We start from the raw sequence: 12,404 nt of genomic DNA on the forward strand, positions 1-12,404 counted from the left end.
TAAGTACCACACCTCCTTTCACGGCAGGAGCAGAGGGAAGTTAGACACTGATGTCTGGGTTCCTTAAATGGCCTGTTCCGTGGAATCTGCTCAGGCCAACAAAGATGGGCTCCAGGAGCAATAGTTTGCCAACCCAATGCTGAGGGCAGCCAGGGGCCGTGGGAGCACAGGGAAGAGATGCTAGGTTGGGCCTGGGGGCCTGGAATCATCTCCCAGAGCAGAGCTCAGGCCTGAAGATCAAGTCAGAATTTGGTAAAGGGCACGTGGGTGGCTCAGTTGGTTAAGTGTCTGCCTTCAGCTCTCTTCGTGATCTCAGGGTCCTGGTATGGAACCCTGTGTTGGGCTCCCTGCTCTGCAGGGAGTCTGTTTCTCCCTCTCGCTCAGCCTCTCGCCTTCTTGTCCGCATGCTCTATATCTCTCTGTCAAATAAATAAAATCTTAAAAAAAAAAAAAAAAAGGCAAAAGTGGAGAGAAGGCTCCAAGTGGAGGTAACAGCCTGTGGAAAGGCCTGGAGGCAAGGGAGAGCCCACCCCTCCCAGAGAACTGACAGAGGCCCCGTGTAGTTAGAGCAGCAGTTCTGGGGGCTGTCCTGCCCAGTGCCCCTCCCTCATGGATTATAGACATAGTCTAACACATCCTTTATTTCCAATTCTTTTTTTTTTTTTTTAATCCAAAATCTGTTTATTGGGATAGTGTCCCACTCATCTTGATTCAGGGAGCTTTTAGTGCTGCTTCCGCCTGAAGGAGCATCCTTCTGTAAGCCTTGCTTTTCCTCCCATGGGCTGGCAGAGGACGGTAGAACAGCTGACACACAGAACTACTGTCTGTGCGTGGCTGAAGATGGTGGTGATTTTGTAGCATCCCGGGCACTTCACGTCCATGAAGTAGGAGTTGGGGCTCTGCACCAGGCGCTTCTTCTTGTGCTTCCTCTTCTCCTCTTCCGGGGACGGGTGCAGGAGATCCTTTGCAAGGGGCATGTTCTCGTGGGGAGGTCGTCACCGCCGGAAAGGACCTTTATTTCCAATTCTTGAAGGAGATTTGTGGACTGTGCAGCCTACCTATACTTATCACTTCAGAATCAGAAAGATACTATCACTTCATGAAAGAGGAATATACTTCTATATTTCAACTGTAAAGGCTTAGGTATACCCACCCTGAAAGATCTGGTGTCGTCCAGTGTAGGCACATTAGAGTCCACACGATGGCCACACATAGTGTTCGTAGCTCGAGTGCTATAAACAATAGCTATAAACAATGTGACTGGTGGTGCCCTTAGTTCCTGAAATGGTGACTGACTCCCAGTGAAGTTCCAATAAAACAAAACAGAGAATAAGCTTTTTTTTTTTTTAGTTTCCCCATAGTTAGGTTCCCACCAATTTCAGGATATATTGAAACCATGCAAGACATACTCAAAGGGATGCAGGACAATGGCTCAGTGATGGGACTGTTGTCCTCCCGGCAACATGTCCAGCATCCCTGACCCTGGCCCATTAAGTGTCATGCCTCCTTGCCATTGTGCCACCTGAAGATGCCCATAGATGCCATCCAGATCCAGATCCCACTGTGCTACCTAGAGCTAGTACTCTCCATGACTCCCACCTAGACTATAGATTAAGGAGGGAAGAAGCTGGCAAAATCAGCATTGCCAGGCTGTGAGGGTTTCCCTCAGTCCTGGTGCAATGAAACCATTAAAAGGTTTTAAGCAGGGGATCCCTTGGTGGCTCAGTGGTTTAGCACCTGCCTTCGGCCCTGGATATGATCCTGGAATCCCGGGATCTCGAGTCCCACTTCAGGCTCCCTGCATGGAGCCTGCTTCTCCCCTGCCTGTGTCTCTGCCTGCCTCTCTCTCTCTCTCTCCCTCTCCCTCCCTCCCTCCCTCTCCCCCCCCCCCCCGCTTTCCCTCTCTCCCCTCTCTCTCTGTGTCTCTCATGAATAAATAAATAAAATCTTTTTAAAAAGGGAGTGGGGGGATCCCTGGGTGGCTCAGCGGTTTGGCGTCTGCCTTTGGCCCAGGGCACGATCCTAGAGTACAGGATCGAGTCCCATGTCTGGCTCCCAGCATGGAGCCTGCTTCTCCCTCTGCCTCTCTCTCTCTCTCTCTCTCTCTCTCTCTCTCTTTCTCTCATAAGTAAATAAATAAATAAATATTTTTAAAAAAAAAGGGTTTTAAGCAGAAGTGAAACATTTATACTGAAGAGAGATTGCTTTGCCTACACTGTGGAGGCAGATTGGAAGGGGTAGGATAGAAGTGAAGTACCCAGTGAGGAGGCCAATAGGAATTGATGTGTGCTGATGGCGCCTGGACAAGAAGGGCGCCTTTGAGGCTGGAGGCAGTAGACTGCACTGGGAGGTGGGCCTGGCAGGGTGTGGGGGCTGGCAAGGAGGGATGGATGCTGGCTCGGGCAGTGGAATGGAGGTGCCATTTGCCAAAATGGGGGCGAGGGAAAGAAAGGAGAGCTGAGTTTAGGAGTCAAGAACATGGGGGCCTGGCGCTAAGAAGAGTGTGGTGTGGGCCACACCCTCAGCATCGAGGAAGCTGCCAGAGGGGATGGACCTGGCCTGGTCTCCCCACAACACTCAGGTCAGACACGGTATCTGCCACTTAGTTCTTAGTGAGAGCTTCTCTCTCTCTCTTCCAAGGCTCCCTCCCCAGAGCAGAATAGAGCTGGGCTTTAGGGGCAAGGTGATATCTCTCTTGTGACTGGGGAGTTGTGAGCCAGCACCTGCCCTGCCCTGGCCTCACTGGGTATGCCAGCTGTACCTGCAGCGGTGGTGGCCAGAGCCCCCAGGTATGATCAGGGCCCATGGCAGATAGCAAGTCTAGTGCTAGCAGCTGCACACTTCCATGCTGTGGACTGCACAGCCCCCACCCCACTAAATCCTGCCAGAAGCCTGACGGGGCTATTACTCTTGTTCTGAGGTTGAGAAATCTGAGTGCTTTTGCCTAAGGTCACCTAGCAGGTAAGTGACAGAGTCTGAAACTGAATGCAGAGTGGCACCAAAGCCCCCCTTCCTGATCCCTACATGATCATGCCCCACAGTGTTTGAGAACATCCTATGTACCTGAGCGTCATTGATTTGTCAGAATCACTAATTACTACCCAGATGGGCTACCTCAATGCATGAGGCCGATGGATACATGTTAAAAGCCCAGTGTAACAGGCATAAGGCAGGACCAAATGACAAGAGCAGCAAAGACTCCTGCAGTCCTGTGCATGCCAGGCCTTGCCAGGATGCAGAGCTGCCAGGAATATAAAGTCCGGAACTGGCCCCAGGGGAGCTGGCCCTTTGCTTGTGTGTTCATTTTAATAGATATTATTACTGCTTTTTCTTAGTGGAAGGCCAGATGGGCGTACCAACAGTGAATGCTAGAAATGAGAGGTTAGAGGATCACCCAGTCAGAGGAATTTAGGGCAATCTGCTTAGAAGAGGAGTCCTTACAATACCATTTCCCCATTATCTTAGACACAGGAATTTCTGGAGTGGAGGTGCATTCTTCCTTCAGAAGCAGTAGGGATGTCATCTATGTTTTCCTAACAGTACTGTGACTACCTAGAATGGTTTGTCCCATGTTCATTCTCCCCACCACACTGGTGGGGGTAAATATGTTCTCCAAGCTTCTTGGCCAAGGGAATGAGGTTTTCTTGGCATAAGAACTTGGGAGTTCCTCAAGCATTTGGACCAGTGGGTGGTGATGTTTCTTTGGGTTTTTCAGTAAATGTTGAGGGTTAGTTCTGTGGTAGGACCTATGCTAGACTCCATGAAGCCATGGTGACCAAGAGAAATGAGGTCCCCACTGTCAGCAGTCAGTCCCAGTGACAGAGGCAGTTCTGCAAGAACTGTGAGAGGCAGCCCGCTGGAGGGGCCAGGCCCCAGGAAGCGGCTGTGCTGGGAGTGGGGGGTCCTCATAGCTCTCTGTTTGCCTGTCTCAGCTGAAGCTGAAGCCCTGTGATTCCACCCTCACACCTTTGTCCCAGGAAAACAAAGGATGATCAGGCTAGTGAGTACCATGTGGGTGGACCTACGGAAGCACTTTTCAGACAGAGGACAGTGCGGGGTGGGGGAGGAGGAGCAGGTTCAGTCGAGCCTGACAGAGGGGGCAGCCAGGACATGGAGGCTTTGGGCAATTAAAGTGTCACAGCATTGGAGGAGTTAAGTTTTATTTAAGTAATCTCTATGCCCCTCATGGGGCTCAAACTCATGACACTGAGCTCAAGAGTCAGGTGCCCCCACATTTGCATTTTAGAAGATGACCTTAGGGCAGCCCAAGTGGCGCAGCAGTTTAGCACCCCCTGCAGCCCAGGGTGTGATCCTGGAGACCCAGGATCGAGTCCCACATCAGGCTCCCTGCATGGAGCCTGCTTCTCCCTCTGCCTGTGTCTCTGCCTCTCTTTTTCTGTGTCTCTATGAATAAATTAAAAAAAAAAAAGAAGAAGAAGAAGATGACCTTAGCTGCTGTGGAGAGCAGGGATTGGGGTACCCCAAGGGCTTCTGTCTTACCTGGTGGACTCTGACTATGGCTCAGATGCAGGTGCTGCCTGCTGAGGGAAGTAGAGGCCCTGGTGGCAGATGGAGGAGGTAATGGTGACAGGACCCAATCTGCATGACTGTGGTATGGGGCTTGGGGTTGGCTGAGAGTGGGGACCCAGACGACACTGAAGTTCCTGGTGTCAGCACCTTGAGAGACTGTAAGACGTTCACCAACACAGGGCCCCTTGGGGAAGCTCTTGAGGAGGCCTGGACCTTTTGACATTGGAGGGGGCCTGTGAGGGATCTGAGAGAACAAAGACTTGAAAGGCATTTACATGGCCATGGATGATGCCTGCTGATGTCCTTCATGGTTGGGGCTTTAATTCAAGATATTTCACTCTGCCAACATGCCTCTCTTGTGACTGGCAGAGCAAGCTCTAAGCCAAGGATGTAAAGAAAGAAAAGCAAAAAAATAAAGAAAGAAGCAGATCCCTTCCTTCAAAGAGCTGACTGGGTACAGGGGATACAGATACACAGGCTCACATTTATCTGCTAAAATGTCATGGTAGCATGGATGCAAGGAAGGAATCTAGGTGTGGGCTTCCCAGAGGAGGCAGCTCTTGAGCTGAGGCTCCCATGACAGCCAAGCAGCAGAGGGCCTGCCAGGTAAGAGGTCCTCTTAGGTACTGTCCTTGGACAGCCCAGTTTCCATGATTAAAAGGCCAGCCCTGCCTTCTGTGAGGAAGGACAGGCTGTGACAGCCAGGAAGGCCTCAGGCTCTGGCTGAGGCCCCAGATGCCATTGGGCTCTTAACTCTACTTGACTCCTCTGGAGGCTGGCAGGGTCCACATGTCTCATCTCCTTTCTCAGTACTACTTACTGAGTGTTACTTCTTGGACCTTTAAAGAAGGTCCAGGTCAACCCTTGGGCATACCAAGCCCCTCTCTACCCCAGGCTGCTCTGATACAGAGCCACACTGTGGTGGTGGCCTTGGATGAGCCATGCAGGATTGTTCCTCTCGTCCCAAGATCCACATGGTCGTCTCCTAATGGTAAAGGCAGGTGTGGGCCTCAATCTGGGAGGGGGAGAGAGGGATGGTGAGGGAGAAGCGGGGAATGGTGCTCAGGTGGGCTGCTGTTAACTTTTAGGGAAGTGGTAAACACGAGCCTCCTCTCCACTGTCTTCCCTGTAGGTGTGGCTCCCAGCTATGAAGGCCAAGGGGTTGGAGATTTCAGGTACCTTCACTCGCCAGGTAGGCTCCATTTCCATGGATCTGCAGCTGACCAACAAGGCCCTCCAGGTCATGACCGACTTTGCCATCCAGTTTAACCGCAACAGGTGAGCTCCCAAGGCCAGTGTGATGAGAGCCCTTGCTGGTGACTGCAGGCAAGAGCCAAGAGCTCTGAGGGGTCTGGTGCCTCTTTTCTGGGGAAGGTGGATATTCCTCACAGCTGCATCTCAGACCAAAACTGTCTAAAGCAATGATTTTTTTTTTTTCCTTTCCTCATGACCTCTTTATGTAGGCTCTAAAATATTTGGCAGAGGGTTAGGGTATATCTCCTTATTTTTGCCTTCCTCCACTGCTCAAAGAGTGTTTGCTGATAAAAACCCCCAGCTCCAGACTAGGATCCTGCCTTTGGCAAACACCCCACATAATAGGAGGGAGCCTCCTCTCCAGGCCTAAGCTGCTGCCACCTCAGGGCCCAGCTCTAAGAAGGCTGACTGGGAATGGCCCTGCCTGCCCACCAACCCCTTGTGGCACAGGTTTAACCTATCAGACGGGTCCTCTGGGAGTTGTGGCTACTCTGGGCTCTTCACCCCTCTGGGTCCCCTGCACTGGCAGTCCTGGGGAAGGTTTCCTCCCTGGCACCAGCAGGGTCTGCACAGGCCAGGCCAGCTAGGCCAGGGCTCTCTGGGGACCCAAGCAGCCTCTCCTGATGATTCTTCTTCCTGAGTGGCTCTAGTGATGAGCAAACTGAGCCTCTAAGAAGTTGACTGAAGGGGCTGCTTCCTCAGGGAGAGCCACAGGCCAGTGGGTCCTGATCCTCCGTCAGCTCTGCTACTTATCCTTAGATGGCCCTAGAGGCCATAGAAGCACTCCAGGTTCCAAGGGGAAGTCCCAATGATTGCTCATAATAGACTTAGAGGGTGCTGACAACTCCCTGAGTGGCAGGCCCTGTGCTGAGGATTTTAAAAGTATTATCTTTCTTTGAGCTACTTGACAGCCCAGTGAGGTCAATACCATTGTCCCCCTTTCTTTTTTTTTAAAGATTTTATTTAAAAAATTTTTTTAAATAAAGATTTTATTTATTTATTCATGAGAGACACAGAGAAAGAGAGGCAGAGACATAGGCAGAGAGAGAAGCAGGGTCCACGCAGAGCCTGACATGGGACTCGATCCCAGAACTCTAGGATCACACCCTGGGCCAAAGGCAGGCGCTCAACCACTGAGCCACCCAGGCATTCCCCAATGTTCCCCTTTCAGTAGATAATGACACCTGGGTTCAGAGAGGACTAGTGCTTTTGCCCTAGTGGGCAGGCAGCAGGCAGTGGGGGAGTTCCAGGAAAGCCTGAAGAGCCAGGCTAGCACAGAGGCCTAGGGTTCCCCACATCATCTCCCACCATGTCCCACACAGGCCTGATTGCCATCATGGGCAGAATGGAGGCAAAGTGAAGCAGCTCAAGCTCAAGATCTCAGCAGTGCTACTCATCCCATAGGGTCTGAGCACAGGCCTGCCCCTCCCTGAGTTTTCATGACTTGGAAAATGAGAGAATATATATCTCTCACTGTTTTTATGAGGGTAGGAGTTGGTATAATATCAAATGGCCAGCCTGGGCACAGTGAGCTGTCGGTTCATGGTCCTGTGTCTGACATTCATGGGGATCCTCCCCTCCTGATTTACCCACATGTTGCTTTACCAAGAAGTAGGGCTTTCCTGAATCTCTCTTTGGCCAGTTCTAGCCCAGAAAGTAAAGCCTGGTTTCTTGCTTGGGATAGTCACATCCCTCCTGAAAGATGGGAATTGGTAGCAGAAACTTAGTCTTCAGTTAGAAGCAGCTTAGAAAATTGAACACCAATAAAAAATAAATTTATTATTAAAAAATAAAAATAAAAAAATAAAATTACAAGAAACTGAAGGGAAAAAAAGCAGCTTATAGTTCAGGTCCCTGGTGTTAGATGGAGCTCCTCAAGTGCAGAACAGAGCAAGGCCATGTTCACCAGAGCCTGCTCAGTGCATAGCCCAGAACAGAAAGTGGAGCAGGGATGGGCTTTAGGCCTGCAACTGGCCAAGGGCTCATTCCCCCTGTCCACACAGCCATTGAGCATGGGGGTCAGGAACTTGTCCATCTGTCCTGGTCCTAGAGCTGAGGTGAGGCTGGCTTACTAGAGAGGCTTTTTGCCAGTGTTGCCCTAGTTCTGGAGCCGGAGGAGCCCACTCATCCCACATCAGCACCTATTCCCCCTGCCATTCCCGCGGGGGCTTCTCTCTCCCCAGCTTCGGCCTGGCCCCTGCTGCCCCCCTCCAGGTCCACGCACCACTCAGCCCCAACCAGACCGTGGAGATATCCCTGCCTCTCAACACGGTGGGCTCAGTCATGAAGATGGAGCCTCTGAACAATCTCCAGGTGTGTTCCAGGCAGAGCTAAGCACCCTACTCCTTACCTGCCCACCCACCACAGGGGAGGAGCCTAGTGGAAAGGTCTGGGGCCTGGCCTTTGTTGGCAAAGGGGTGTGTCTGTGGAGTTGTGCTCTTCGCCAAAGATCTGGCAGGGGAGGCCCGATCCAAAAGGATGAAGGGACGTGGTTACCAGGGAAGGTGTGTGAGGAAGCCTGCTCAGGTGGAGGCACAGGGAGTATGCCCTTCCTGGGGCCTCAGGTGATACCAAGCATCAGGGACTGATTGAGGCCTTGTTCCTAGGTGGCTGTGAAGAACAACATTGATGTCTTCTACTTCAGCACTTTGTACCCTCTGCACATCCTCTTTGTGGAGGATGGAAAGATGGGTGAGTCCTGAAGGTGTCCCAGAGTCCCTGGAATATAATGATTGGTTTTGCCCCACGATGGAGTCCGTGAGTCACCGGCCCCTCTGCAGAGCCTGAGACGAGGGTCACGCTTCCATCAAGAACCCCTGGATGTTGTTTGGCCAGCTTTGTCCTGCAATGGGGGCCATGCCATGCAGGGGCTGTCTCATTCTATTCTCCTGCTCTACCTGCCCCTCAGCCTTGCCTTTAGTCTCTAGACAGTCTTCCCATGGCCTCCCAAGGTGAGGACCCTAGACTATGTCACACCTGATGTCCATCTCCTGTGCCCTGGCTGGAACCCCTGAGAAGACTCATCCCCATGCTGGGAGGGCTCACTGCCAGCTCACAGCTGAGCAGAGAACTTTGCCTACATCATCTCTCGGTCACCACAGAAACCCTGTGACACAGGCTGTGATTAATGAGCAGGCTACTTGGAGCCAGAGCAGGAGGGGAGTGCATATGTGGGTGCTGGGAAGGAGAGATTTAAGGCCTCAAGGTGGGAAGCCCAGGGTCTTTGGGAGCAGCACTAGTGGCCACTTGGACAGACCTGAAGTTTTGCTCATGGAAGCAGGAGGGTGCTATCACAGAGCTGGTGCCTGTCTTTAGCTTCAAGCTGGCACCCCCAAAATACCCATTTCCTGTTGGATGTCATTGAGTAGGGCCCCAGGTTTATCAGGGTCCCATCCTCTACCTTGTCCCTCACTCTCTAGACCGGCAGATGTTCCTGGCCACATGGAAGGACATTCCCAATGAAAATGAAGCCCAGTTCCAGATCAGAGACTGCCCCCTAAATGCAGGTAGGATTTTGCAGCCCTCCCCCACCTTCCCATCCAGTGCACACTGCCCCTCACCAATACCCCCAGCCCCCTCCGATCGCTGACCAGGGGCCCTCCTCGCTCTCAGAAGCTGTGAGCAGCAGGCTACAGAGCAGCAACATCTTCACAGTCGCCAAGAGGAACGTTGAAGGCCAGGATATGCTCTACCAGTCCCTGAAGCTCACCAACGGCATCTGGGTGCTGGCAGAGCTGCGTATCCAGCCAGGCAACCCCAGCTTCACGGTGAGGGTCCCCGCTCCTGCCCTGCCACCCCTGGGGTGTCTAACTCCATGTTCCAGGCAGCCTCTCCTTCCCTCACTCCTTCTCAGACCAGGGGTCAGTTCTGATGGGGCGTGCTCTAGCCCAGTCCCTCTGAACCTGACATGAATAAGCATCAGAATTCTGACCCTAGCCTCCAACTCAGTCCCACCAGGTTACCCAGATAAGACACCACCAAACTGTCACCAAACAGTGAGTTGAACTAGAAGATTCTATAAAATTGGGCCCTCTGAGGTGGTGCAGTTGGCCCAAGGCCCACCTGACTGGGAAATGGCACTGCTGGGCCCAGGCCCTGGCCCTCCTACTCTCTCCTGCCTGAGGGCCCACCTGGGAGGATGCTGTTTGTGAGCATCTTGTCCTTCCTGGCCTTTGTGTCAGACCCCAGTGAGGACATGGCTTCCATGGAGTGCGTGGTTGTCCTGGAGGCCGTGCTGCTGTTCCAGGCCCTAGAGAGCTCCAGGCTTTGCTTCTCCCCCTGCACCATAGTCTCTGGCAGGCATGGGCCTCCAGATGTTGCTCCCTGGGCCCTGCTGGCGGTGCTGGCACTGTGGTCGGGCGGGGGCTGCGGCAGTGGCTTCGGTGGTAGTAATTTCCGTCTCCCTGTGTTCGGTTGCTGCATGCCCACCTTCCCTGCTGGTGCCCGTGGTGCAGGATTTGGAGGTTAGCAGATTGCTTTTCTCTTCCTCTTTCCCCTCCATTCTCCCCAGCCACACCTTGCATAGCCCGTCTCCTGGCCTGGCTCCAGAGCGCCCTGCCTCTCCTAGCCTTACCTCACCCTGCTGCACCCCCAAAGCCAAGCAGACATGCATGCAGGTTGCAGGCACAGGGCACCCCAAAGCTTCCCAACCAGGAGAACCCGATTGAGGAACTGGTACCCTGACTTCCCAACATGCCCAGTATGCACGGAGCCCTTCAGAGAAGATCAGGGCCCCATAGGCTCCCCACTACTGGCTTCCAGAGCTCCATTTGCTCCTCCCCTAATCGCACCCTTTAGAAGCAGTGATTTTGGCAGAAGGGGTGGTGGCAATTGTTTCTCCGCTGCCTACTCTCCAGCTCACACCGTGACAAAGCTTCCTGTACTGGAACCCAGGAAGAATCCCTGGTGCCCCCCACCCCCATCTCTCCAAGCAAAGACCTGCTTCCTCCCAGACCATACCTCCTCAGAGACCCTAGCCCTTCATAGGCAGTGAAGCGCCCCAGCAGCTCTGTGGGGTGGGGGCCGGGCACTCCCCCACAGCCCCCAGCTCATGATTCACGCTGCTCACCACTAGCTGCTCACCGCTAGGGCTGTGGTGGCTGAGCTGACAGCAGGTGTGTGGGCTGCAAGTATATTTGGTCTGCACCCAGCTGGCTGCAGCAGCCACCCCCTCCGCTTTACTACACATCTGCCCCGGCCACACTGCCACCAGGCCACATGCGCTCACCGCACTCTTCCATCTGGTTCTCACTCCCTGCCTTCCTTCCCAGCCTCAGAGAGGAGCCTGGGGAATTCTGAGCACTCTCCCTCCCCTGACTGAGCACTCTCTTTCCCCCTGTAGCTGTCACTGAAATGTCGAGCGCCAGAGGTGTCCCAACACGTGTACCAGGCCTACGAGACCATCCTCAAGAACTGAGCTCCCATCCAGTGCCCACCCCAACCTTTTGCCAGCCCTGAGGAGCCCCCTGGAAATGGCAGTACTTCCTTCCTAGAGAGGCTGAGCAAGGTTTCTGGCCACCACGGAGTTCCCTGGTCCTGACTACCAGGCCCACCTGGGTCCTCAGGGCAGGCAGGGCAGCATTCCTCCTGGAGTGAAATCATAGTGTACTCCTGTGCTCGGGGACTCCCCTCTTCTGTTGCTGCTGACAGGGTCAGGTGAGGAGGGGACCAGGAAACAGAGCCAGAGGGGCCACAGAAGCTGGTCAGCAGACCCAGGTATTTTCTCTTCTCTTTCCTGGCCAGTGTCTAAAGGGCGAGTGTGTTGCTCCTTCGTTGGGGTCCTGGCTCAGGAAGCCCCCTACCCCCCCCCCCAGTCTCTCTTGGATCAGTGTTAGAGGTCCTCCCTGTTGCCTGCTCTCGTGCCAGGCTGTCCTGGTGTGTGCGGAGGGTCCCCTGGTACCAGGAGAGCTCCTCTATCAGGGGTCTGGGGCTCCCAGGGCCTACACCCCCTACTCTCCCTGTCTGTATCTGCCCAGGCTGGGACCCTGTGGTTGTACTAGTTGGCCCACAGCCTCCTGAACACTGACCCACATGGGCAAGACTGGGCAGAAACGCCCAGGGCCCCAACCCAAGCTCCTGCTCCCTGGCAGTTGCACATACCCTCTCACCCCTCACCCCACTCCTTCTCTTGTCCCTGAGCACAGTGACTGCCTATGATATAGTCCTTGGCGTCCCCTGTGTTTCTGGAGCAGAGATAGGACTGAGGGATGGGGCACGTGGGTGAGCGGGGTGCTTCCCATCTGGGGTTTCTTTGGGGTTTCTCCTTAGTGTTGCTACCCTCCCCCTGGCCTCCCAAATTTCACTTGTGTCTGACAGAGCATTAGGTTTTCCTGTACTGCTGTTTAATAATAAAGAAAGATTCTGCTTTTGGCAATCACGGACACTTCTTTCCCCCTCCACTAAATGTCAGAATTAAAAATTGCCTCCAAGTGGTTGAGGATGGTTTTCTGACCCCTGCAGTAACTATAAAATACATTGTTGACATATGTGTATATACAGGTACATATACTATAGTATACATAGCACAATACACACACACATATATATAATGTATGTTTACTCTTATTTTCAAAAAGAGAAAGTGAATAAAAATTATGACATCGAGTGTGTTCCTGGCCGGT

General features: G+C 53.2%; 2 protein-coding genes and 1 non-coding gene across 4 annotated transcripts in view; 2 read left to right on the forward strand and 1 right to left on the reverse strand.

Annotated features, from left to right (window-relative positions):
* AP1B1 (adaptor related protein complex 1 subunit beta 1) overlaps positions 1-12,157 on the forward strand; it is a 57,021-nt gene extending 44,864 nt beyond the window's left edge. The window contains exons 16-21 of one of the 2 annotated variants that reach the window (XM_055322522.1): positions 5,663-5,808; positions 7,968-8,097; positions 8,391-8,475; positions 9,204-9,290; positions 9,400-9,551; positions 11,126-12,157. In XM_055322522.1, the coding sequence (XP_055178497.1) occupies positions 5,663-5,808; positions 7,968-8,097; positions 8,391-8,475; positions 9,204-9,290; positions 9,400-9,551; positions 11,126-11,200 (675 nt within the window). In that variant the 3' untranslated portion in view covers positions 11,201-12,157. Of the gene's footprint in view, positions 1-5,662; positions 5,809-7,967; positions 8,098-8,390; positions 8,476-9,203; positions 9,291-9,396; positions 9,552-11,125 lie in introns of both variants that reach the window. The other variant, XM_055322521.1, reaches the window with a different exon arrangement.
* LOC129507798 (40S ribosomal protein S27-like) lies at positions 7-1,820 on the reverse strand. The gene has a single exon (XM_055322523.1). The coding sequence runs from the start codon at positions 975-977 to the stop codon at positions 723-725; it is 255 nt and encodes an 84-aa protein (XP_055178498.1). The 5' UTR covers positions 978-1,820; the 3' UTR covers positions 7-722.
* Positions 6,388-6,484, forward strand: LOC129508464 (small nucleolar RNA SNORD125). Its single transcript, XR_008664198.1, has one exon. It is a non-coding gene; the product is annotated as a small nucleolar RNA SNORD125 (small nucleolar RNA).
* Positions 12,158-12,404: the final 247 nt, after the last annotated feature.

This window comes from Nyctereutes procyonoides, unplaced genomic scaffold (genome assembly GCF_905146905.1).
Source record: "Nyctereutes procyonoides isolate TBG_1078 unplaced genomic scaffold, NYPRO_anot_genome, whole genome shotgun sequence".
NCBI classification, from domain to species: domain Eukaryota; kingdom Metazoa; phylum Chordata; class Mammalia; order Carnivora; family Canidae; genus Nyctereutes; species Nyctereutes procyonoides.

Coding starts and splice junctions, on each gene's coding strand:
- LOC129507798 (XM_055322523.1), bottom strand. CDS start 977: ATGCCCCTTGCAAAGGATCTCCTGCACCCGTCCCCGGAAGAGGAGAAG.